At 32.2% G+C, this 22,658-nt stretch overlaps 1 protein-coding gene across 2 annotated transcripts in view; it reads left to right on the top strand.

The window, feature by feature from the left end:
- Window positions 1–22,658, top strand: part of LOC132747735 (uncharacterized) — a 62,479-nt gene that overhangs the window by 22,461 nt on the left and 17,360 nt on the right. For both annotated transcript variants that reach the window (XM_060737263.1, XM_060737341.1), the window contains 9 exons: window positions 2,594–2,745; window positions 4,480–4,617; window positions 6,103–6,179; window positions 7,599–7,669; window positions 8,757–8,948; window positions 13,900–14,099; window positions 16,019–16,113; window positions 16,815–16,937; window positions 22,134–22,215. In XM_060737263.1, coding sequence (XP_060593246.1) covers window positions 2,594–2,745; window positions 4,480–4,617; window positions 6,103–6,179; window positions 7,599–7,669; window positions 8,757–8,948; window positions 13,900–14,099; window positions 16,019–16,113; window positions 16,815–16,937; window positions 22,134–22,215 — 1,130 coding nt within the window. The remainder of the gene's footprint in view (window positions 1–2,593; window positions 2,746–4,479; window positions 4,618–6,102; window positions 6,180–7,598; window positions 7,670–8,756; window positions 8,949–13,899; window positions 14,100–16,018; window positions 16,114–16,814; window positions 16,938–22,133; window positions 22,216–22,658) is intronic.

The raw sequence follows: 22,658 nt of genomic DNA, 5'->3' as shown, positions 1-22,658 counted from the left end.
AAAGCATGGAACATTACCTTGTGAATATCTGCAAAATTGATATAAATCATACCCCTTGGGTCAAATTTGCACGCCCCAGGGTCACATGTTTATATTTTAACACATTGAAGTGAAACCAAACAACCCAGAGGTTAGATAATTGGCATGTTGAATTAATTTCTACAAAAGTAATATTAATCATGACCCTCAGCTTAAAATTGGCCCTACACCAGGAATTCATTGCTCGTGTAGACTAAGGTATAGGCAATTTTGTAGATAAATACTATGCCTCTATATTTGGTATGTTCATTGTCTAGTGTACCTCTATAAAAGTTTTTTGAATCATGCACCAAGGGTATAAAATGCCCCAACCTTTGAAGGTCTTTATTGGGTCTCTACCCTATTTGAAAGATTATTTTCTATTACAAAATAACATTAAGGCGTATATTGCCCGGCCTTTGTGGTGCTCTTGTTGAAGGTTTAAGTTTTGCATTCAAAATCAATCTTTAATTACACTGAAGCTATTCATATGAAACTTAATTGATCACTTCAGAATCAGAATTTTATGGGCCATATCCAAGCTCAATAAAACTAGATGGATTTGACGGAATTAAGTCCTTTTTGAAATTTAAAATTCTTGTGGCACCATCATTCATGAAAACTACTAAAGGATTTAATTTTACATTCAATTTTCAGGGGACATAGGTATTTACATTAAACTTTATCAAGATCATAGTTTGAGGTTACTCTCCAAGACCGTATCTTTGACATGGATTTTAACTAAATTGTGGCCCTTTGAGAAAATAGAAAATTCTTTGCATAACTTTTTTCCTTGTAGTATGATTAAAAACAACTGAAGGTTTTCACATGAAACTCAATTAATGACCCTGCAATCATAACCAGGTGTCACTTTTCAAGGCCCATAAATCTGACATTGATTTTGACTGATTTATTGCCCTTCGTTAACTTTTAAGATTTATGGTCAAAGTGCTGCGTGCAACATCAATATTCAAAACAACTGAATTTATTCTCTTAAAACCAAATACATGTATGGGGAATCATATATTTTTTTTTCTTAATGGATTGCCTTCATACGTTGACACAACAATCCTTTCAATCAGTCTTTTAAATTTACCAGACTGAATTGACCTCCACTATTATTAATGACCAAGCTTAAGCGTCAGGCAGCGGTGGCTCTTGTTATTCTTAGGAACCAGTGACCTCAGCAATAATTGACTTTCCCTAGCTATCATTGACTCTCCTTAGCAGCCAATGATGTCCATAGCCGCCATTGACATTCTCAGCTACCAGTTACTTGCAAAGCAACCTTTCATTTTCAGTAGTAACCAATAACACCCAAAAGGAAATTTCACTTTCCTTTTCAACAAGCAACTTTCAATAGCAACTAGGGACTTCAAAAGCAAATATTGACTTTTCATAGCAACCAGTGACTTCAATCACAATAATTAACATTACTTAGCAACCACAAATATCCATAGAGACCATTGACTTTCTTTAGCAATTAGTGACTTCCATAGCAACTATTGGCTGTCCTTTGCAACCATTGGCTTGCATAGCAACCATTTATGTTTTATAATAACCATTGACTTCCAAAGCATTCATCAACTGTCCGTGGCAACAAGTGACCTTTAAAGCACCAATTGTCACTGACTATCAATAGCAACCATTAACTTTCTATAGCAACCAACCAATTTCCAAGGCAACCAGTGACATCCAAAGCAGCATGTGACTTTGCATAGCAATCATAAACTTTACTTAGCAACAGACTTCCATACAGAACATTGATTTTCTTTAACAATTTGTGACTTTCAAAGCAACAAATGACTTCCATAGCAACCAGTCATGTTTCATAGTAACCATTTACTTGCATAGCATTCATTGACTGTCTTTATCAACAAGTGATATCTATGGCATCAATTGACTTTCCTAAGCAACCATTGTCTACCAATATCAACCAATAACTTAATAACTTTCTATAGCAACCATCGAATTTCCAAAGCAATCACTGATTTTCCAAAGCAACCAGTGACTTCTACAGCAACAATTGAAATTACATATCAACATTTACATTTCATAGCAGGTATTGACAGCTGAGGTGACTTCCTTAGCAATATTGACTTTGTACGGTATCAGCCAATCCAATAATTTCCACAGCAGTCATACACTTTCTAAAGCAATCAGATAATCTACCATTGATGTTCATAGCAATTTGTACAGCAACCATTGTTATCTATTCTTCGAATTGATTTTCTTTAGCAACTTTATTTATTCATAGTTAATAATATTAATGGTTCCCTGTCAGTAAGAGCATCTATATTCAGGTTAGCGATATAAGGGCCCATCAACGTCCTCTTGATTTGAATGAAATGATTCTTTTTGTTAATTCATAAAATATTCATAAAATATTCAAACTCATGTTTAACAATCACAAATGAGAGCAGGGGAGCCCGATGTCTTACAGTTCTTTCTCAAGTTTTACAACAATGTATTACACAAGAATTCAATTGTGTATGGTGGGATGTCTTAAATATCCAAATTTCCTTAAATTTAATTCAGTACTATACATGTATATCGTGTTCATTTTGTTACACAGAAGAAGTTATTCTGTCAACCAAGTCACTGAGTTCACAGCAACGAGTTTGCAAGAGGGTAAAGAGTATGAGTTCCGTGTAGCAGCCTGCAATAATGCCGGAACTGGAGAGTTCAGTAACTATTCTGAACCATTCAAGGTTCAGTCACCACAAGGTATGATTATTTCATATTCCTAAATTTTATATCTCAGAATGCACGTGATTTAAAAATATATATTTGGAAGCAGATTCCGATGTTGCCATGCACAATACTGAAGGCCCTCCATCATATCACAATGAAAATGTGCGTGTTATTTTGATAACACTAATAATTTGTTTGACATAATTTAGTTCCTTCTTATTCGAATCGGCTCCAGAAGATATTTTTAGCTCAACTATTCGAAGAATATGGAGAGCTATTGTAGTTGCCCGGGGTCGGCGTCCGTGTCCGCGTAGGCGTCTGCGTTGGTTAAAGTTGTTTGTAAAGTCAAACATCTCAATTATTGATTGATATATTCAGTTGAAACTTACAAAACTTATTTATAGTGACAATGTACATCAGATTGACAAGTTGGATAACTCTGCCTACAATATTTACAGAATTATGCCCCTTTTTAACAAGAAATTTTGGTTAAAGTTTGTTGTAAAGTCAGATATCTCAATTATTGCTTGAGATATTCAATTGGAACTTACAATACTTTTTTATAGTAACAATGTACATCAGTATGCAAAGTTGCATAACTCTGCCTGCAATATTTGCAGAATTATTTTCCCCTTTGAAACTGAAAAATTTTTGTTTAAGGTTAAAGGTCTTCAAAGATATTTACTTGAAACTTTACACATGTACTTAGGGTAAAATTGAAGGTCACATCTCAATATTAATTACTCTGCCATGTATTTTGGCTGAATGTTGCTCCCTTTTGTACTAAAAACAACTTCTTTTCTTGATTAAGTTTAACATACAAGTTCTGCATATCTCTGAAACTATTAAAGATACAAACTTGAAACTTCATCTCAATAACTATCAGATATTTTGATTTTAAACTTCACATATGCATGAAGGGTCATAATTGTATGTCACTGACCAAGTTCCATAACTCTATCTTGTATTTAGGCTGATTTATCTCCCCTTTTCTACTTAGTATCTTGGTTAATGTTTACATGCAAGTTTTACATATCTCAATAACTATTAAAGATATTTACTTAAAACTTCACATATGCATTTAGGGTCATAATTGTAGGTCACTGACCAAGATCTATAATTCTACCTTGCATTTAGGCTAATTGTTCTCCCCTTTTTCAACTTAGAAATTCGTGGTAAAGTTTTGCTTGTAAGCTGTTATCTCGATAACTACTGAAGGGTTTGTGCTTTTTTTAGGACAATTTTATGCATTCATAATAATAATAAAGCAGTGATTTACTCGATAAAAAATATAAATAACAAGCCTTTGCACCTTTTCGGTCATTTTTATGTATTCATATGTAATCATTATTATACTCAATAAAACACCCTTGTGACAACTTTTTTGAATAGTCGAGCCTTACTGTTCTCCGACAGTTCTAGTTACTTTTATTTCTTTCCTTTTCTTTCTCTCCTTTTCTTATACAAAGTGGCTATAGCTTTGTTATTTATGAATTAATTGCGCTTATAAATGAACTTAACAGTCCCTGGAGATAGACATCAATCTTGATTCATAAATAACCTTTAATTTTCAGGTCCGATTATTATGAAATATGTTATTTTATCATGGAGTGAATACAGATGTTTGCAGCTCATTTTTAAAATGTAGATGATTTATGTATGCAATCATCAAATACTATTAAGTGCAATAATAATAATAAAACATGCTTAGTACATAACACTTTAAAACGAAATGTTTAAATGAACGTTTGTCATATTGCTGCTTAGATACAAAAAGGAACATACAGGATTCCTGTATTTTTGATGGTCGATTGATACTTCTTGATAGAAACCAGATAAGAACGTTAGAGAAATCATTAGATAAAGAGATAGGAAAAGGTCGAATTGGTACAGTTTACCGTAGCAGTAAGTATATTTCCTGTTTGCCATTTCAGCGTTTATATCTTCCTCATATAATTTTGAACGCATCTGCGGATGTTTCTTAATTTCAAAATTTCAAAATTGTGCTATTGTTCTTCTTACTAAGCCGGTGCTAGGGAGTGGAAAGTAACTTGAATTGTTCAATACTGTCCATGAACAGGCTTAATCAAACCGAGCGTGCAGCAGTTTCATTTTGTCGCTTTTCGTCTGTTTTTCACTGTTCTTTTAAGTTTGTTATATAAACACCAACAATCATTAAGAATTTATAGTTTATTCATTTTAGCTTGACTTTTTAACAAAATAAATAGAGTATTGTTACAGTTAAATTGGCGCTGCCACCCACAAACTTGTATCTTGTTAATAACTTTTTTAAGTTCTTGATGTATTGTCTGCATACTTTATTACAACAACCCTTAGCTCTTGTTAAATATTACTTTTTTATACTAGGTAAACTAACTTTTTAGATTCTTTATAACTAGCAGCATATGCCAAAACAGCCATGGATGTAACATAGTATATTCTATGCTGACGAGTTAAAACACTGAGTTTAATCCTTAAAATCCAAATCACTCAAAATATATCACTCACGATGTAGGTTTGCTGACCTTTATGTTTGCGTATGTTTGAATATGTATGATTCCGTAAATTTGTAAATGGAAAGCAAAATTATAAGTTGCACTAAATTTGTTTCTTACGACATCTTTGTCGTTTCAAATATCATTATATCATTACATCATTAAAATAGTTGTAGTAACACCACAAAGATGACATTTTATGTTCATCCGTGCAGCCATTGAATATCGTACATAATCTTTAGGTGCGTTTGTTGGCTTTTCTTTAAAGAAAACAGTCAAACCTTTCTGCTTTTTATTTATCATGCATAAAAGAAAATGTGTTTGTTTTGTCAAGATTATGCTAAATATTACACATTGAAGTGAGAAAATATTCATGTTTTCACTTGCCGTTTGTGCCTTTCATAAAACTATTGGGATTTCTTCACTTCTTGGTGTGAAATACAGCATATAACCTCAAACAGAACAAATATTCTCTTTAAAGTGAAACTTAAAACTTTTTAGCTCACCTGAGCTAACTCGGGGTGACTTAGGATTTTGAATCTAGGGCCATATTGCCCCTCTTGTTTTATAACAGAATTTGATTCTTAACATGTTGCAACATTCTCTTGTAGTGGTTGTTAAAAGCACAACATACATTTTTGACTATTGGTAACCTATTTTTGCTTGAAATTTGAGTTGTAACACTCACCACTGGCGATGAACATATTAACAAACTGCAATGTCAAAAATTACACTAATTTATTCAAAATATTTCAAATAGAAGCATTAAGAAATACAATTCAAATGCATGTAAAAATCAGTGTCATGTATTTCATTTATTTTTTTTGACTAATGAAGTCATATATTAAATGAAATCTCTATGAGGATTTAACAATTTCTTACGTTCTTTGTACAGACAATAAAGAAATATTTGGTATTACTGTTGCTGTGAAGAAGATAAAAACAGAGGAACATGCAAACCAAATCAGAAGGGTAACTCACTATTTCTGTGAAAATACATTGATTGCAGTATCAAAACTAATTTGAAAAACATGGTCTGTCATCAAATAACAAGCAAAGAAGGTTTAATTGTACTTTTTATAGTCGCCTCTTTGTTTGTCCGTCCGTCTGTTCGCTTTTCTTGTCCGGGACATAACTCTGAAAGTACAAGTGGTATGAACATGAAACTTTATAGGTAGATAGATTTAAATGGGTAGATGTTCAGTGCACAAGAACCATAACTCTGTCTTGCCTTATTTTGGAGTTTTTGCTGTTTGTTCATTTTTATACTTTAAACTTTGTCCGTATATAATTCTAAAACTTAAAGAGATTTCAACGTGAACTTTTTAGGAAGATAGAACTCATTGGGTAGAAAGGCAATACAAAAGAACCATGACTCTAGGGGCGTCCGTGGCTGAGTGGTTAAGGTCGTTGACCTCAAACCACTTGCCCCTCACCGCTGTGGGTTCGAATCCCGACAGGGACTTTGGATTCTTTCATGTGAGGAAGCTATCCTGCTAGCTTAAGGAACGTCGGTGGTTCTACGCAGGTGCCCGTTCGTGCCTAAAATAATGCAGACGAAGGGCACTTGAGGTCTTCCTCCACCAGTAAAGCTGGAAAGTCGCGATATGACCAATACTGTGTCGATGTGAAATAAAACCCAAAACAAACATAACTCTGAATTTATAAGAGATGTCAGCATGAAGCTTTATTCGTAGATAGATCTCATTTGTTAAAAATGCAGCGAATTAGAACCAAAGCTCTGCTTTGCTTAATTTTGGAATTATTGCCCTTTGTTCGTTTTTTCACTTTGAACTTTGTCCGGGACCTAGCTCTGAAACTATAAGATGTATCAACAAGACACTCTGTAGGTAGATAGATTTCATTAAAAAGAAGTGCAGTGCAAAAGAACAGTAACTCTGCCTTGCTTAATTTTGGAGTTATTTACCTTTGTTTATTTTTACACTTTCAACTTTGTCCAGGACATAGTTATGAAAGCATACTATATATGAACAAGACACTTCGTAGTGAGATCGATCTAATTGGGTAGATGTGCAGTGCAAAAGAACAATAACTCTGTCTTGCCCTTTTTTGGAGTTCTTGCTCTTACCTTTTTTTACACTTTAAATGACTCTGTATACTGTTATGTGTCCAAAACCTATTCGGGGATCATCACCTGACTCAACAGGCTTTTGTTTTAATTAGTGTAACAACACCTTCTAGCCTTAATTTTATTAAATCGATAACAACTTCCCATGCTTTCCCATGTTCAAATCTGTAAGCCTATACGTTTTTTTGTAATTTTTTTCCGTATTTTCTCTTTTTCTTTAACTTAACTATTGTTATGATTGATATACAATATTACTGATTTTCATTACAATATTAATACCAATTAAATGCTGTTCGTTTCAGGAGAAAATTGTGTCCAGACTCATGAACCCTTTTTTACTGCCGCTGTTAGCTGTTGTTGAAAAGTCAAATGAGTAAGCTGCAGTATTACTGTATTTTTGTTAAGTTTTCATCAGTTCATTCTTTATTATTGAAAGTGAAATTGCCAATAGTTCTTAAAATTAAGTATAAAGCAATCAACAACAAAAAACATTTCCAAAGTATTACACTTTAATGTAAACTTTAATGCTACTTAAATTACAGCTTACTTCGTTCGCTCGAACGAGGATCGCTCGAATACCTCCCTTCGGTCAAACTCATCGCTCAGTCCCGGCAAAATTCCTGTATAATAAATATTGTTCTACCTTTGATCACTCGAACAAAGATCACTTGAACTCTCGAACCTGATCTCTGGTCCCTCCGGCAGAAATATAGTGAAAATACACTTAGAATACAACACAAGTTGCAGGTTGACATGTTCAATAAATGACAATCGGCGGCATGTGTTTTTACACCTCGTGATCGTGACAAGACAAATTGATACAAAATAAGAGCTGTTGTTATTGTTTATTTGTCATTTATGGTAACAGTAGAAAGAAATAACTCATGAAATAAGTGAAATGTGCAAAAATCAATAAAGAATGACTTTTACCCAGACGGCTTTAATTACAACCGTGGTTCATGTAACGTGACTTGTAACAGTGTTATCTATAGATAGAATGATACTTGTGTGTGTGTTTATTTTAGTAAATGACTACAAAAAGATGCTGCTGTAAAATGATGTGTTTTTTTAAATTTTATTTACTCATTGTTTAAAATAAATTCATCCCATAATAAACATATTAATATATTTTGATATTGCCAAATCGAACTCAACCAATTACAATATGCATGAATATAGATTAACACAGTGTTCTATTAATACTGAATTGAAAATATTGGGATAATAATTCTTGATATGACGTATTAGACGAACAGATGCACTAACAAACAATTTATTGACGTATTTATCATTCGACCTATGTATACTGGAAAATCTTTAGGCCTTTGTTCAACGTAATAATAGTTCAAACTCGGTTGGCTCAAACTACCGATCTCTCAAACAAATTTGCACAGGCCCTCCGAGTATATATTCTAAAAATGACATATTTAAAGCTTTGCTTGTTATTTTTCATTCCTCAGAGAATGTTGGTTTATAACGCCTTATTGTGAAAACGGTGATCTCTATGATGCTATTAAAAGAGGTGAAAAAGAGAAAGATAACAAAAACAATACAGAAGAGATCAGCATAAACAATCAGGCTACAAGAGTGAAGATTTTACTGCATATTGCACTAGCGATAGAATATATTCATACTGAAGTTCCAAACGTCAGGTAAATGCTTACGTATTCCATAAAAATAATTACCTTTTGACAAATATGACAGTCTTTTTCCTGACCTATTAATGCAAAATCACAGTTTTTATACACATTATTACACTTCTTGAAGAAGTGATGTGTTGTTAGTGAGGTAAAAAAGCGTAAAATGGCTACGAAGGAATAGACTAAATGGAAAGGAATTAGTCAATTATTACCTGAAGAAAGTTGTAATGAATATGAAATGAATTGTCATAAAAGTAGCAAAATGTGATAGTATTTATTTTGACTTCCGTTTAAATACTAAATTAAGATTATAAATATACTAGGCCCCTAAATCTATCGGCAAATTATGGTTAAAATAACTAAAAATGTTGTTTTTAGCTCGACTTTTTTTTTTTTGAAAAAAAAGTAGAGGTATTGTTATAGTCAGGTCGGCGTTGCCGTTGCCGTTGCCGTCTCCGTTGCCGTTGCCGTTGCCGTCCGAAAACTTGTACCTGGATCATAACTTTTTTATTTCTTGCTGTATTGTCTTCATACTTGGCCACAACAACCCTTGGGACAAGACCTTTCAGTAGACCACACTAACCTTGACCTTCATCCATAAATGACCTTGACCTTCAAGGTTAAAAGTCCAATTTTTGCTTGTTCATGCTGTTATTGGCTGTTACTTTGTTATTTTTGAATGGATTGTCTTCAAACTTGAACATAATAATTTTCAAGGATATCCCTTAAAAATAACCAGTCAGACCTTGACATTCACTCATCAATGACCTTGACTTTGAAGGTCAAATTATTGAAATTTTCATTTTTTTGGCTATTATTGGCTGTAACTTTGTTATTTTTGAATGGATTGTCTTCAAACTTGAACAAAATAATCTTCAAAGATAACTGTTAAAAATATACAGAAAGACCTTGACCTTCACTCATTAATGACATTGCCTTTGAAGGTCAAATTATTGAAATTTTCATTGTTTTGGCAGTAACTGACTGTAACTTTGCTATTTTTGAAGGGATAAACTTCATATTATAACAGAACATTCTTAAGGACCAGACCTTGTTGTTTATCAAACCCAAATTTGCTTGGGCTCTTTAATGACCTTGACCTTGAAGGTTATATTACTGAATTTTCTCAGATTGTGCATTTATTGGTGTGTGTGTATGTATAGTATATGTATTATATATATATATATATATAAAAATGTGTGTGTGTATATATATACATATATGCAGGTATATATATATATAAATATATATATATGCATGTATATATATATATATATACATATATAGATATATATATATCAAATATATATATATATATCAGATATATATACATATATATACATGTATATAATTGCGTCATTTTTTTCTATTTTTAGAAATTGCGTCATTGTTGCTATTTTTAGAAATTGCGTCATTTTTTTCTATTTTTAGAAATTGCGTCATTTTTGTTCTATTTTTAGAAATTGCGTCATTGTTTCTATTTTTAGAAATTGCGTCATTTTTTCTATTTTTAGAAATTGCGTCATGTTTTTCTATTTTTAGAAATTGCGTCATTTTTTTCCTATTTTTAGAAATTGCATCATGTTTTTCTATTTTTAGAAATTGCGTCAGTTTTTTCTATTTTTAGAAATTGCGTCATTTTTTCTATTTTTAGAAATTGCGTCATTTTTTCTATTTTTAGAAATTGCGTCATTGTTTCTATTTTTAGAAATTGCGTCATTTTTTTATTTTTAGAAATTGCGTCATGTTTTTCTATTTTTAGAAATTGCGTCATTTTTTTCTATTTTTAGAAATTGCGTCATTTTTTCTATTTTTAGAAATTGCGTCATTTTTTTCTATTTTTAGAAATTGCGTCATTGTTGCTATTTTTAGAAATTGCGTCATGTTTTTCTATTTTTAGAAATTGCGTCATTTTTTTTCTATTTTTAGAAATTGCGTCATTGTTTCTATTTTTAGAAATTGCGTCATTTCTTTCTATTTTTAGAAATTGCGTCATTGTTTCTATTTTTAGAATTTGCGTCATTTCTTTCTATTTTTAGAAATTGCGTCATTGTTGCTATTTTTAGAAATTGCGTCATTTTTTCTATTTTTAGAAATTGCTTCATTTTTGTTCTATTTTTAGAAATTGCGTCATTTTTTTCTATTTTTAGAAATTGCGTCATTTTTTCTATTTTTAGAAATTGTGTCATTGTTGCTATTTTTAGAAATTGCGTCATTTTTTTTCTATTTTTAGAATTTGCGTCATTTTTTCTATTTTTAGAAATTGGGTCATTGTTGCTATTTTTAGAAATTGCGTCATTTTTTTCTATTTTTGGAAATTGCTTCATTGTTTCTATTTTTAGAAATTGCGTCATTTTTTTCTTCTATTTTTAGAAATTGCGTCATTTTTTCTATTTTTAGAAATTGCGTCATGTTTTTCTATTTTTAGAAATTGCGTCATTTTTTTTCTATTTTTAGAAATTGCATCATGTTTTTCTATTTTTAGAAATGGCGTCAGTTTTTTCTATTTTTAGAAATTGCGTCATTTTTTTCTATTTTTAAAAATTGCGTCATTTTTTCTATTTTTAGAAATTGCGTCATTGTTTCTATTTTTAGAAATTGCGTCATTTTTTTATTTTTAGAAATTGCGTCATGTTTTTCTATTTTTAGAGATTGCGTCATTTTTTTTCTATTTTTAGAAATTGCGTCATTTTTTCTATTTTTAGAATTTGCGTCATTTCTTTCTATTTTTAGAAATTGCGTCATTGTTGCTATTTTTAGAAATTGCGTCATGTTTTTCTATTTTTAGCAATTGCGTCATTTTTTTTCTATTTTTAGAAATTGCGTCATTGTTTCTATTTTTAGAAATTGCGTCATTTCTTTCTATTTTTAGAAATTGCATCATTGTTTCTATTTTTAGAATTTGCGTCATTTCTTTCTATTTTTAGAAATTGCATCATTGTTGCTATTTTTAGAAATTGCGTCATTTTGTTCTATTTTTAGAAATTGCTTCATTTTTGTTCTATTTTTAGAAATTGCGTCATTGTTTCTATTTTTAGAAATTGCGTCATTTTTTCTATTTTTAGAAATTGTGTCATTGTTGCTATTTTTAGAAATTGCGTCATTTTTTTCTATTTTTAGAAATTGCGTCATTTTTTATATTTTTAGAAATTGCGTCATTGTTGCTATTTTTAGTAATTGTGTCATTTTTTTCTATTTTTAGAAATTGCGTCATTGTTTCTATTTTTAGAAATTGCGTCATTTTTTTCTTCTATTTTTAGAAATTGCGTCATTGTTTCTATTTTTAGAAATTGCGTCATTTTTTTCTATTTTTAGAAATTGTGTCATTTTTTCTATTTTTAGAAATTGCGTCATTTTTTCTATTTTCAGAAATTGCGTCATTGTTGCTATTTTTAGAAATTGCGTCATTGTTGCTATTTTTAGACATTGCGTACTGTTGCTATTTTTAGAAATATGCTTAATGTTTCTATTCATATATATACAAAATATATAAACAAAACTAATGTGACAACTAGTCTGTCACCAACTAAATTTATAAAAAGGAAACATCAATATATGTTCAAACCTTTCTATGTTTGCGTTTAGAAAAAGTAAAAAGTCGAGCGTTGCCCCCGCCCGGCGGTGGCTCTTGTTTTGTTGTATTTTAGCTCACCTGTCGAAAGTGACCTAGTGAGTTTATATGACCTCTTTTCGTCCGGCGTCCGTCCGTCCGTAAAATTTTACTATTAATAAACCGCTAAGCCATTTTCATCCAAACTTCACAGAATTGTTCCTTTGTTGGTCACCTTTGAAAATTGTTCAAAGAATTATATTCAATGCAGAACTCTGGTTGCCATGGCAACCAAAAGAAAAAACCGTAAAAAATTGTTTTTTAAATACCCCAAAGAGCTAGAGCTTAGATATTTGGCATGAAACATTTTCTGGTGAGTGTCTACCATGTTTGAACAAATGGAAGTCCTGGGATCAAAATTGGCCCCGCCCCGGGGGGTCATTAATTTTCCTTATATGTACATAGTAAAAACTTAAAATACACGCAAAGAGCTAGAGCTTAGATATTTGACATTAAACATCTTCTAGTGAATGTCTACCAAGTTTGTTCAAATAAAAGCCCTGGGGTCAAAATTGGCCCCGCCCGGGGGTGGTCATAAATTTTCCTTATATGTATATAGTAAAAACTTAAAATATGTTCTTTTAAAAAACGTAAAGAGCTAGAGCTTAGATATTTGGCATGAAACATTTTCTGTAGGGTGCCTACCAATGTTCTTCAAATAAAAGCCCTAGGATCAAATTGGCCCCGCCCAGTGGGGTCATTAGTTTTCCTTATATGTATATAGTAAAAACTTAAAATATCTCCGCAGAGCTTAGATATAATATTCTGTAAATTTGTCAGGAAGGTTGTTTGGATGATTTCTAGGTCAAGTTTGAATATGGGTCATCTCTGGTCAAAAACCAGATCACTGGAGCTAAAAAAGGAAAAATCTTGCTCACACTTTAGTGGTTGCAGTTGACATTCAAATATTCTTGAAGTTTGTAAGGAAGGTTGTTTTGATGATTTCTAGGTCAAGTTATAAGATGGGTCATCTCGAATTAAAAAAACTAGGTCACAGGGGCTAAAAACAGATAAAGGTTGTTAACAGTCTAAAGGCTGCAGTTTTGATCCAAATATTCTGGAAATTTGTCTAGATAGTTGTTTTGATGATTTCTAGGTCAGGTTTGAATATGGGTCATCTCATTTGTTTCCACAAATACTTCTTGAATATTTTAGAATCAAATCAGTATATGTCAACTGGCTTTTAAAATGCATTTTTGTATTTCATTAAGGTTTAATTTGGGCTCAATGCCCCATTAGTGTATCCATTCTGTCTACTTTTCCACTTGTTGTATTAATTCAAATTTTCTGTAGGCAAATATGTAGCTATATTCTAGAATTTTTATTAACGAGTATTTTTTATATATTATGCAGAGGTCCAATTCTTCATAAAGACATTGCGTCTAAAAATGTTGTGCTAGATAAATATCTAAATGCCCGCCTTGCTGACTTCGGATTGGCCAGAGAAAAGGATGACGATATGTCGACCTTGGGAGGAAGAAAACATTATGATCATCCTAAAGTAGGGACTGGATGTGATGAAGACTATTTTGATTATTATAACTTTGGAGTCAGTAAGTTTCACAACTTATGCAACTTACTTTTAATCAATTGGTCATAATTTGTTATATTTCGGCATAATTGGCATAGTTTTACAATTATATTTTGTTTACATAATGCATCTGATACGCATGTAACTCATCTTTCTTTCAATAATTGAAAATAAAATGAGTTATCTTTGCATGGTAAAACATTTATAGGCATCGAAATTTAAAATGTGTTCTTAACTTTCAATGAAATTGGACAAACATTGTTGTAGTGAGAATATTGCTATGATGTCAATCTGCTTATGACATCATCGACACATGATCGTTATATATCCTATACCATAGTTTACTGATTGCTTTGAGTAAAATGTTCTATCTTAATTAAGTAATATAAATCACATTTCAAATGTGGACAGTCCATATACAGCTGTTGCGAATTTTGTGTTCTCTTTGAATATTAATGCATTACACTGGTTTACGTATGTGTAAAATGGCTGCCAGGAAGGAATGGTCAGCTGTGCACTATATACCTTAAGAATCCTACCTAGACGAATGTCTGTTTAGATACGCGCAGTTTTTGAAAGTAAAGGGGAAGCGTTTTGCCACGAAAATTTCATTGCGTCCGTACTAGAAGTACTCGTTTTATACTGTGACAGGACGGGTATGCCTTGAACGTTAATTAAAACAGCACACATATGACCTCTCTTTACGATATAAAAGATGGCTATTTAAGTTTTTAAACCAGAACTTTGTCCGCAAAGTACTATGCAAATCATCTCAAAAGAAAAATACAAAACTTTAAAGATAATTTTCTTCAAAATAAACTCGTTTCCTAGTTTTTGAAAGTCAGCAAATGGATTAAAAAATTGAGATATTTTATGATAGTGCTTTTTTGCAACAGCTCTTACACCGATGCGTTTTGTCCAAATTCGAAACAGTTACACTTTCAACTGAGACAACGTGTTTACGCATGATTGAATTTTAGCCTGGTTCAACGATATTAAAATCTTGATAAACTACAGACAGTTGCACAGTCTATTATTTGTATACGGAGATAAGAAAACATTGACTTTCCATTTGAAGAAATGTAAATAAAAATGTTTAGCATTAAAGCCAGGAATAAAATATTTGCCATGAAGTGTAAAGCTGATGTTCGTGAATGAATTTATGTACAAGTCATGTACTTGTATTTTTATTGACGATTTGTAAAATAAAATTATGTCATTCCGCTGTAAATCATGCGTCTTTTTCAAAATCATATAAGACTCAGCTGCTTTGCAGCCGAATAATTAGACAATTAAATGTACAATGCGCTAGTTTTAAGGTCTTATCTCTAATTTTTATAACCAAAGTCTAGGTTAAAAATATTTCTTCTTTTATCAAAATAAGTGATAGAAAGATGATAATTTTGAACTAGTGGAAAGAAGTCCCTAGCTAGAAATCAGATACCCGAGTGTTTCAATGTTTTTTGTCTTTTTTGTCATAGTCAAACAATACAATAGTTTTCCCTGCGGCTAAAATATGTTAACCCCAGAAAGTTGAAAACAGTCTATGAGCAAGTTAACATCCATGATTGTCACTTAATCAATTTAGTAGAATTCGGATACTTTTGGTGAAAATTTTATTATAAATCTGAATATGTTCATGTTTAAGCTGCTATTACTTGTTTCTTTACACTGGTGTGCTGCATATTTTCCCCCAAATCTCTAGTTATCTCTCTTCCCCCCCCCCCCAATACAAATTTCCAATGAATAGGTCGCTGACATATGATACAATATGTATTAAAAAGTTTTATAAAAAAATCAAAAACGGACACAAATGCATTGTCCCAACATAGGCTGAGAAGCTCAACTTTAATTAATTGCATTGAATGTTATATATTTTGAAACCTGCATACTATTTTTATTTTTTTACACCCGTCTGTATTTGTTGTTTTTTCTTTCAAGTTATTCGGGAAATGTTGACTAGCCTGGGACCAGAAGGTGAAAAAAATCATTTCTTAAAGAAAATGGACAATGATCAGATTGAGAAAAGACTGGATGTAAGTAATTCAACCGGATATTACATTTTCAATGCCCTTTAAATTATTTTGATATATTTCATTTTACGTTCTTTTTTCGACAACATAGATAAGACTACTTTTTTTGCACATTTATTTTCATTCAGCAACTTTATCAGAATTGTATTTTATGACTTATAATATGCCAAGAACTATGCATGAGCAAATAAAATGTATGTCGATTCTTGATATAAAATAGCATAAATGTTACTTCGTAGTCATATGCAAAAATATTCACCAATAAATTCAAAAGTAAACATTGTTTTGTTCTGCATTAATAGACATGAACGCTGAAACAATACTTTTCCAGAAGTTTCAAAAGAATTTTTCTAGAAATTGGCTTTAACTGTATTTGCATTTCTCAGAGTTTATGATTTTATAATAAAATTACATAAATATACAGGGTTTGAAAATGTTTTAAAAAAGGAATGAAAGCTAGCATGTGCTGCAATGTTGTGAAAGAATTAACTGCATCATTGGTGCCATTGATGTAAAATCTGAAGTCATAAGAATGATTGCATTAAATTATACATTCAATTTTATTCTGTCGGGATAGGGAAGGCAGAGGATTTGGAGCAGGTGGTATGGAAAGTAAAGACCCATGAGGGTTTAAAATTGTTTGAAAGTTCATGCTCACAAACATTTATATTAAGACAGTTTAATTTTCTTTTACTCTATTGCAGAAAAATGTTTGGAAATGTAAGGAAACAAGAGACAAGTTAAAAGAATTGTCACAGAAGTGCTTGAAGGAAGATGTTGCATGGAAAATCGAAGATTTTAAATCAAATGTGGTTGATACATTACGGGTATATCTATCAATTTTATTATCAGATAAGTGTAGCAAATTTCAATCAAATTCAGATAATCCCGAAAAGCATTTATTTGATTATGAAGCTTTAAGAACTGGATACCCTTTAAGGACGGCCTTTAATATCCATTGTTTTTATATGCCCGAAAGAATTTCGGACATATTATGTTATACCCCCTGGCGTCCGTCCGTCTGTCCGTCCGTCCGTTACCAATTTGGTTTCCGGAGCATAACTTAAGTTCCATTTGGCCCACAATATTCAAACTTCATAGGATGATTGTCCATATTGGGTAGAAGACCCCTATTGATTTTGGGGTCATAAGGTCAAAGGTCAAGGTCACTATGACCTTAAAACTGACAACAGTTTCCGGAGCATAACTTAAGTTCCATTTGGCCCACAATATTGAAACTTCATAGGATGATTGTCCATATTGGATAGAAGACCCCTATTGATTTTGGGGTCACAAGGTCAAAGGTCAAGGTCACTATGACCTTTAAACTGAAAACAGTTTCCGGAGCATAACTTAAGTTCCATTTGGCCCACAGTGTTCAAACTTCATAGGATGATTGTTCATATTGGGTAGAAGACCGCTATTGAATTTGGGGTCTCAAGGTCAAAGGTCAAGGTCACTATGACCTTAGAATTGAAAACAGTTTCCGGAGCATAACTTAAGTTCCATTTGGGCCACAGTGTTCAAACTTCATAGGATGATTGTCCATATTGGGTAGAAGACTCCTATTGATTTTGGGGTCACAAGGTCAAGGTCACTATTACCTTAGAACTGAAAACAGTTTCCGGAGCATAACTTAAGTTCTATTTTGCCCACAGTGTTTAAACTTCAAAGGATGATTGTCCATATTGGGTAGAAGACCCCTATTGATTTTGGGGTCACAAGGTCAAGGTCACTATTACCTTAGAACTGAAAACAGTTTCCGGAGCATAACTTAAGTTCTATTTGGCCCACAGTGTTTAAACTTCATAGGATGATTGTCCATATTGGGTAGAAGACCCCTATTGATTTTGGGGTCACAAGGTCAAGGTCACTATTACCTTAAAACTGAAAACAGTTTTCGGAACATAACTTAAGTATCATTTGGCCTACTGTGTTTAAACTTCATAGGATGATTGTCCATATTGGGTAGAAAACCCCTAATGATTTTGGGGTCACAAGGTCAAAGGTCAAGGTCACTATGACCTTAGAATTGAAAACAGTTTCTGGGGCATAACTTAAAGTTCCATTTGGACCACAATATTGAAACTTCAAAGGAGGATAGTTATTTGAAGGAGGTAATACTTTATTTTACTCCCATGTCTTACAAATGCTTCATCTTTACTTAAAAAAATCACTTTCGGGCATATAATGCTCCGCCTAGCGGTGCTCTTGTTATGTGTTTTAGCTCACCTGTCACAAAGTAACATGGTAAGCTTTTGTGATCGCTTTTCGTCCGGCGTCGTCTGTTAACTTTTACTATAAACAAAATCTCCTCATAAACCGCTTGGCCAATTTCATCCAAACTTCACGGGAATGTTCCTTTGGTAGTCAACTTTAAAAAAATGTTCAAAAAATATAATTCCATGCAGAACCCTGGTTGCCATGGTAACCGAAAGAAAAAAAAATAAAAAATCTTTTTTTTTAAACCGAAAGAGCTAGAGCATGAAACATCGCCTAGTCAGTGTTAACCAAGTTTATTTAAATTAAAACCTTATGGTCAAAATTGGCCTTGCCCCAGGTGGTCATTGATTTTCCTTATATGTATACAGTAAAAGCAAAAAAAATCTTCTTTTTAAAAATACAAAGAGCTAGAGCTTATATATTAAGCATGAAACACTTTTTAGTGTGTGTCTACCAAGTTCGTTCAAATAAAACCCCATGGGTCAATATTGGCCCCGTCCCAGGGGGTCATTGATTTTCCTTATTTGTATACAGTAAATCTTAAAAAATCTTCTTTTAAAAAACCTAAATAGCTAGAGCTCAGATATTAAACATGAAACATCTTCTAGTAAGTGTCTACCAAGTTTGTACAATTAAAAGCCCTTGGGTCAAAATTGGCCCCGCTCCAGGGGGTCACTGATTTTCATTATATGTATATAGTAAAAACAAAAAAGTCATCTTTTTAAAAATCAAGAGAGCTAGAGCTTAGACACTGTGTATATCCATGTGTATCCAGTAACGCCGGAATGTGAAAATAACGCACAATTCTTGCAATAAGTAACGCAGAATTGTACAATAAATGGCGGATACCTGACAGGATTTCCAAAGCGGTAAGTAAACTGGCCAATATATTTTTTATTTAACTGAACTGAAAAAAAATGCTGCAAAGACATTACTTTTTATCCCTTATCAAGATTATTTCCACGAAATTGTTTTCTTTTCACGATCATTCGTGAAAATGATGACTTGACTATTGTTTTGAGCGAGATTTTGGCTTTTTGTCGACTCTTATAAGTACAACAATGTATATTATACGGTATAATTTCGATTACAAGTAGGCAAGTGACAGTTGCTAAAATTCAGGTGATATAGAAGATGAAATGGGATTTAAGTCGTTTTTATGAGGTAACGCCGATGTACGTGAATAGTGATTTGCGGTAACGCCGGAAAATGTGATTTTTTTTCATATATGGTACTGAACTGTTACACAGGTTTAACGCCATTAATAAGCGAGTATCAACACTTTTCAAATATATATTTTGGGGAAACTTCATTTTATACAGAATTTATTTTAGTTTGCGTAGTAAAAAAAACACAGTCTCGAATCTGTCCCTGAAACCACAGGGCTATAAGCTTCCTAAGTCTTTATTGAAGTGAGTATGAAGCAATGCTTGAAAATTTTCTTACTCAAGGAAACAATGGGGTAGCAACAGGGTAGCAATTTCTCAATACCTAATGAGATGGTATTTATGAAAATGGGCTTTGTTAAATTATTCATTGTTCTCACCCTTTATTAATTATTTGACATGAAGAAGTGCACTTTAAGACCTTCATGACATGGATAGATGAAATCTTCCACAAACACATCTCTAGAAGCTCTCCATATACATGTACATTGAGTAAGTAACCAAAATATATTCAACCTATCTTTAGTCTATGCCACCTTTTACCTGGTAAATTTATGAAATGGTTTTGCTCAGCTGTGAACTTGGAACAGTTTATTCAATGTATGAGAGATTGCTATTAGATATTTAATGTATTTGTACAATTTGAGCTTTTAGGTCATTACTCCTGCTAGTTTTGTAAACGTCTATAGTAATGCCTAGCATAAACTCTTACGGTAGATTCATATGTTTTTCCCATACAAGTTAACATATAATACGAAACCCTAAGAGTAGCCCAAGGGTTATAATTTATTTAACTTTAGCAGAGGACAATGAGGTTATGCTTTTACAAGTTTTGGGCATTATTGTTTCTAAGTAAAATATCTTTTAAATACAAATTACTTCCTTTTATCAGGGAAAAAATAAATTAAATAATTTTTTCACATTTTCACAGAAGTGTCACCAGGCAATTGCTTCAGCCAAAAAATTGTTTTGGATGGGTTTCACTTCAAGCCAACACAATAAAGGACATATGGAGACTTACAAGCTTTACTGGTGCATTATTTCAGGCATAAAATATACAGACACTTCTTCGCTTGATTGTTTTCTATTTTTTCTTGATTGTTTTCTATTATATTTATATTCAATCTATTTGCAAACTAAGTTTATTGTTCTTATTTTCTAACAAGATCAGACGTGGGCAGCATGTTCACAAATAATAATTGTATTTCAGGAAACAATTGTCTAATTGTACTAAGTTACAATATGCAATCAAAATGTTGAATGTTTGTCAGGATCTAATTATCATATATTTTTAATAAGTTACGAAGAAAATACGTTGACTAAAGGTCTCAAAAAACTTGATAATATTCGCCGGAAAAAGGCGTAAAACCTGTGTAATAATTCTGTACCATATAAGAAAAAAAAAATCTGGCGTTACCGTGAAGCACAATTCACGTTCATCGGCGTAACCTCATAAAAACGGCTTGAATCACAGTTTTATCATTAATTTCAATTTTTCTATATCACAATAAGTTAGGTTTATGTCACTTGCCTACCGGAAGTCGAAATTATACAGTATAATATGCATTGTTGTACTTATAAGAGCTGACAAAAAGCCAAAATCTCGCTCAAAACGGTGGTAAAGCCATCATTTTCACGAATGATCTTGAAAAGTAAACAATTTCATGGAAATAATCTTGATATGTGATTAAGAGTGATGTCTTTGCAGTTTGTGGCTACTGATTTTTTCAGTTAGGTTAAATGAAAAAATATATTGGCCAGTTTTTTTTTTACTGCGTTGGAAATCCTGTCAGGTATCCGCCATTTATTGCACAATTCTGCGTTACTTATTGCACTTATTTTCGCATTCCGACATTACTGCATATACACGGTGTTAGATATTTAGCATGAAACATTTTCTTGTGATTGTCTACCAAGTTTTTTCAAATAAAAGCCCTATGGTAAAAATTGGTCCCGCCCCGTGTGTCATTAATTTTCCTTATATGTTTATAGTAAAAACTTTAAAAAAATCTTCTTTAAAAAAGACCCAAAGAGCTTAGATATTTAGCACAATCATCTTTTAGTGTGTGTCTACCATGTTTGTTCAAATAAAACCCCGGAGGTCAAAATTGGCACAAACCGGAGTGTCATTGATTTTCCTTACATGCATATAGTAAAAACTGTAAAAATCTTCTTTTTAAAAACCCAAATAGCTACAGCTTAAATATTTAGCATGAAACATTTTCTTGTAAGTGTCTACCAAGTTTCTTCAAATAAAATCCCCGGGGTCAAAATTAGCCCCTCCCCGGGGGTTATTGATTTTCCTTATTAGTACACATCTTTTTGAACCATTGTTTTCACTTAGCAATAGCAACCAGTAATGTATTTACACATGGACTATTTCAGATACAAATATGAACTTTGTGATATCAGTTTAAGATTTAGTTTTTATATTTTTTTGTCTTGTAACAGTTGTGTTTATTGACATTTTCGAGGGTAAGGGGCATGTATAAGTAGTAAAGATTCTATTTATTTTTTGATATCATACTGTGTTGAATATATGATATAAAACCATTTGTATTCTATAAAGTAATTTATCTAATATTATGCGCAAACAGAAGAGTTTCATGACTGTCATGTTTATGTTCCTTTCAGGTCATGTTTTCGGAATTCAGTTGTGATATATTTGAAAATAGAGGGGAAAGTACATGTCATCAATGTATCATTAATCCAATCGGTAATTCGTTATTAAACAAACTAAGTTGAATTGTATTACTTGTTTCTATAGTTGATTTGTGATAGTAATATCTTAAGACTACAATTTCATGTGATAAATGAATGATTTGAATTCATGTTTTGGAGATATTTAAAAAAAATAGGTTTCATCATGCTTACATTTACCCAAAGCCTGTATCAGGTTTTAGTCACACAAAAGCCAGTCGTGTTAAGATATTTTCATATTGTTTATGCATATTTAATATCTAATTTTTCTAAAGAGCTGCATTTCAAAATTGATCACTTGATATCAGTTTTTCCACGCTGAGAGGAGCAAAATACATGGCCTCAGAAAGCAACTACAACTACCGGTTTTACCATGTAAAAGCATGAATAACGTATGCTAGCTTTACGTTATCGGTTATGAGGTTCTCTTTGGTTCAAAGCACGGACCTACATGCATAT

The sequence above is a fragment of the Ruditapes philippinarum genome, unplaced genomic scaffold (genome assembly GCF_026571515.1).
Source record: "Ruditapes philippinarum isolate M1 unplaced genomic scaffold, ASM2657151v2 ctg2666_1_1_1_1, whole genome shotgun sequence".
Lineage (NCBI taxonomy): Eukaryota > Metazoa > Mollusca > Bivalvia > Venerida > Veneridae > Ruditapes > Ruditapes philippinarum.
This window is presented reverse-complemented; position numbering and strand designations above follow the sequence as displayed.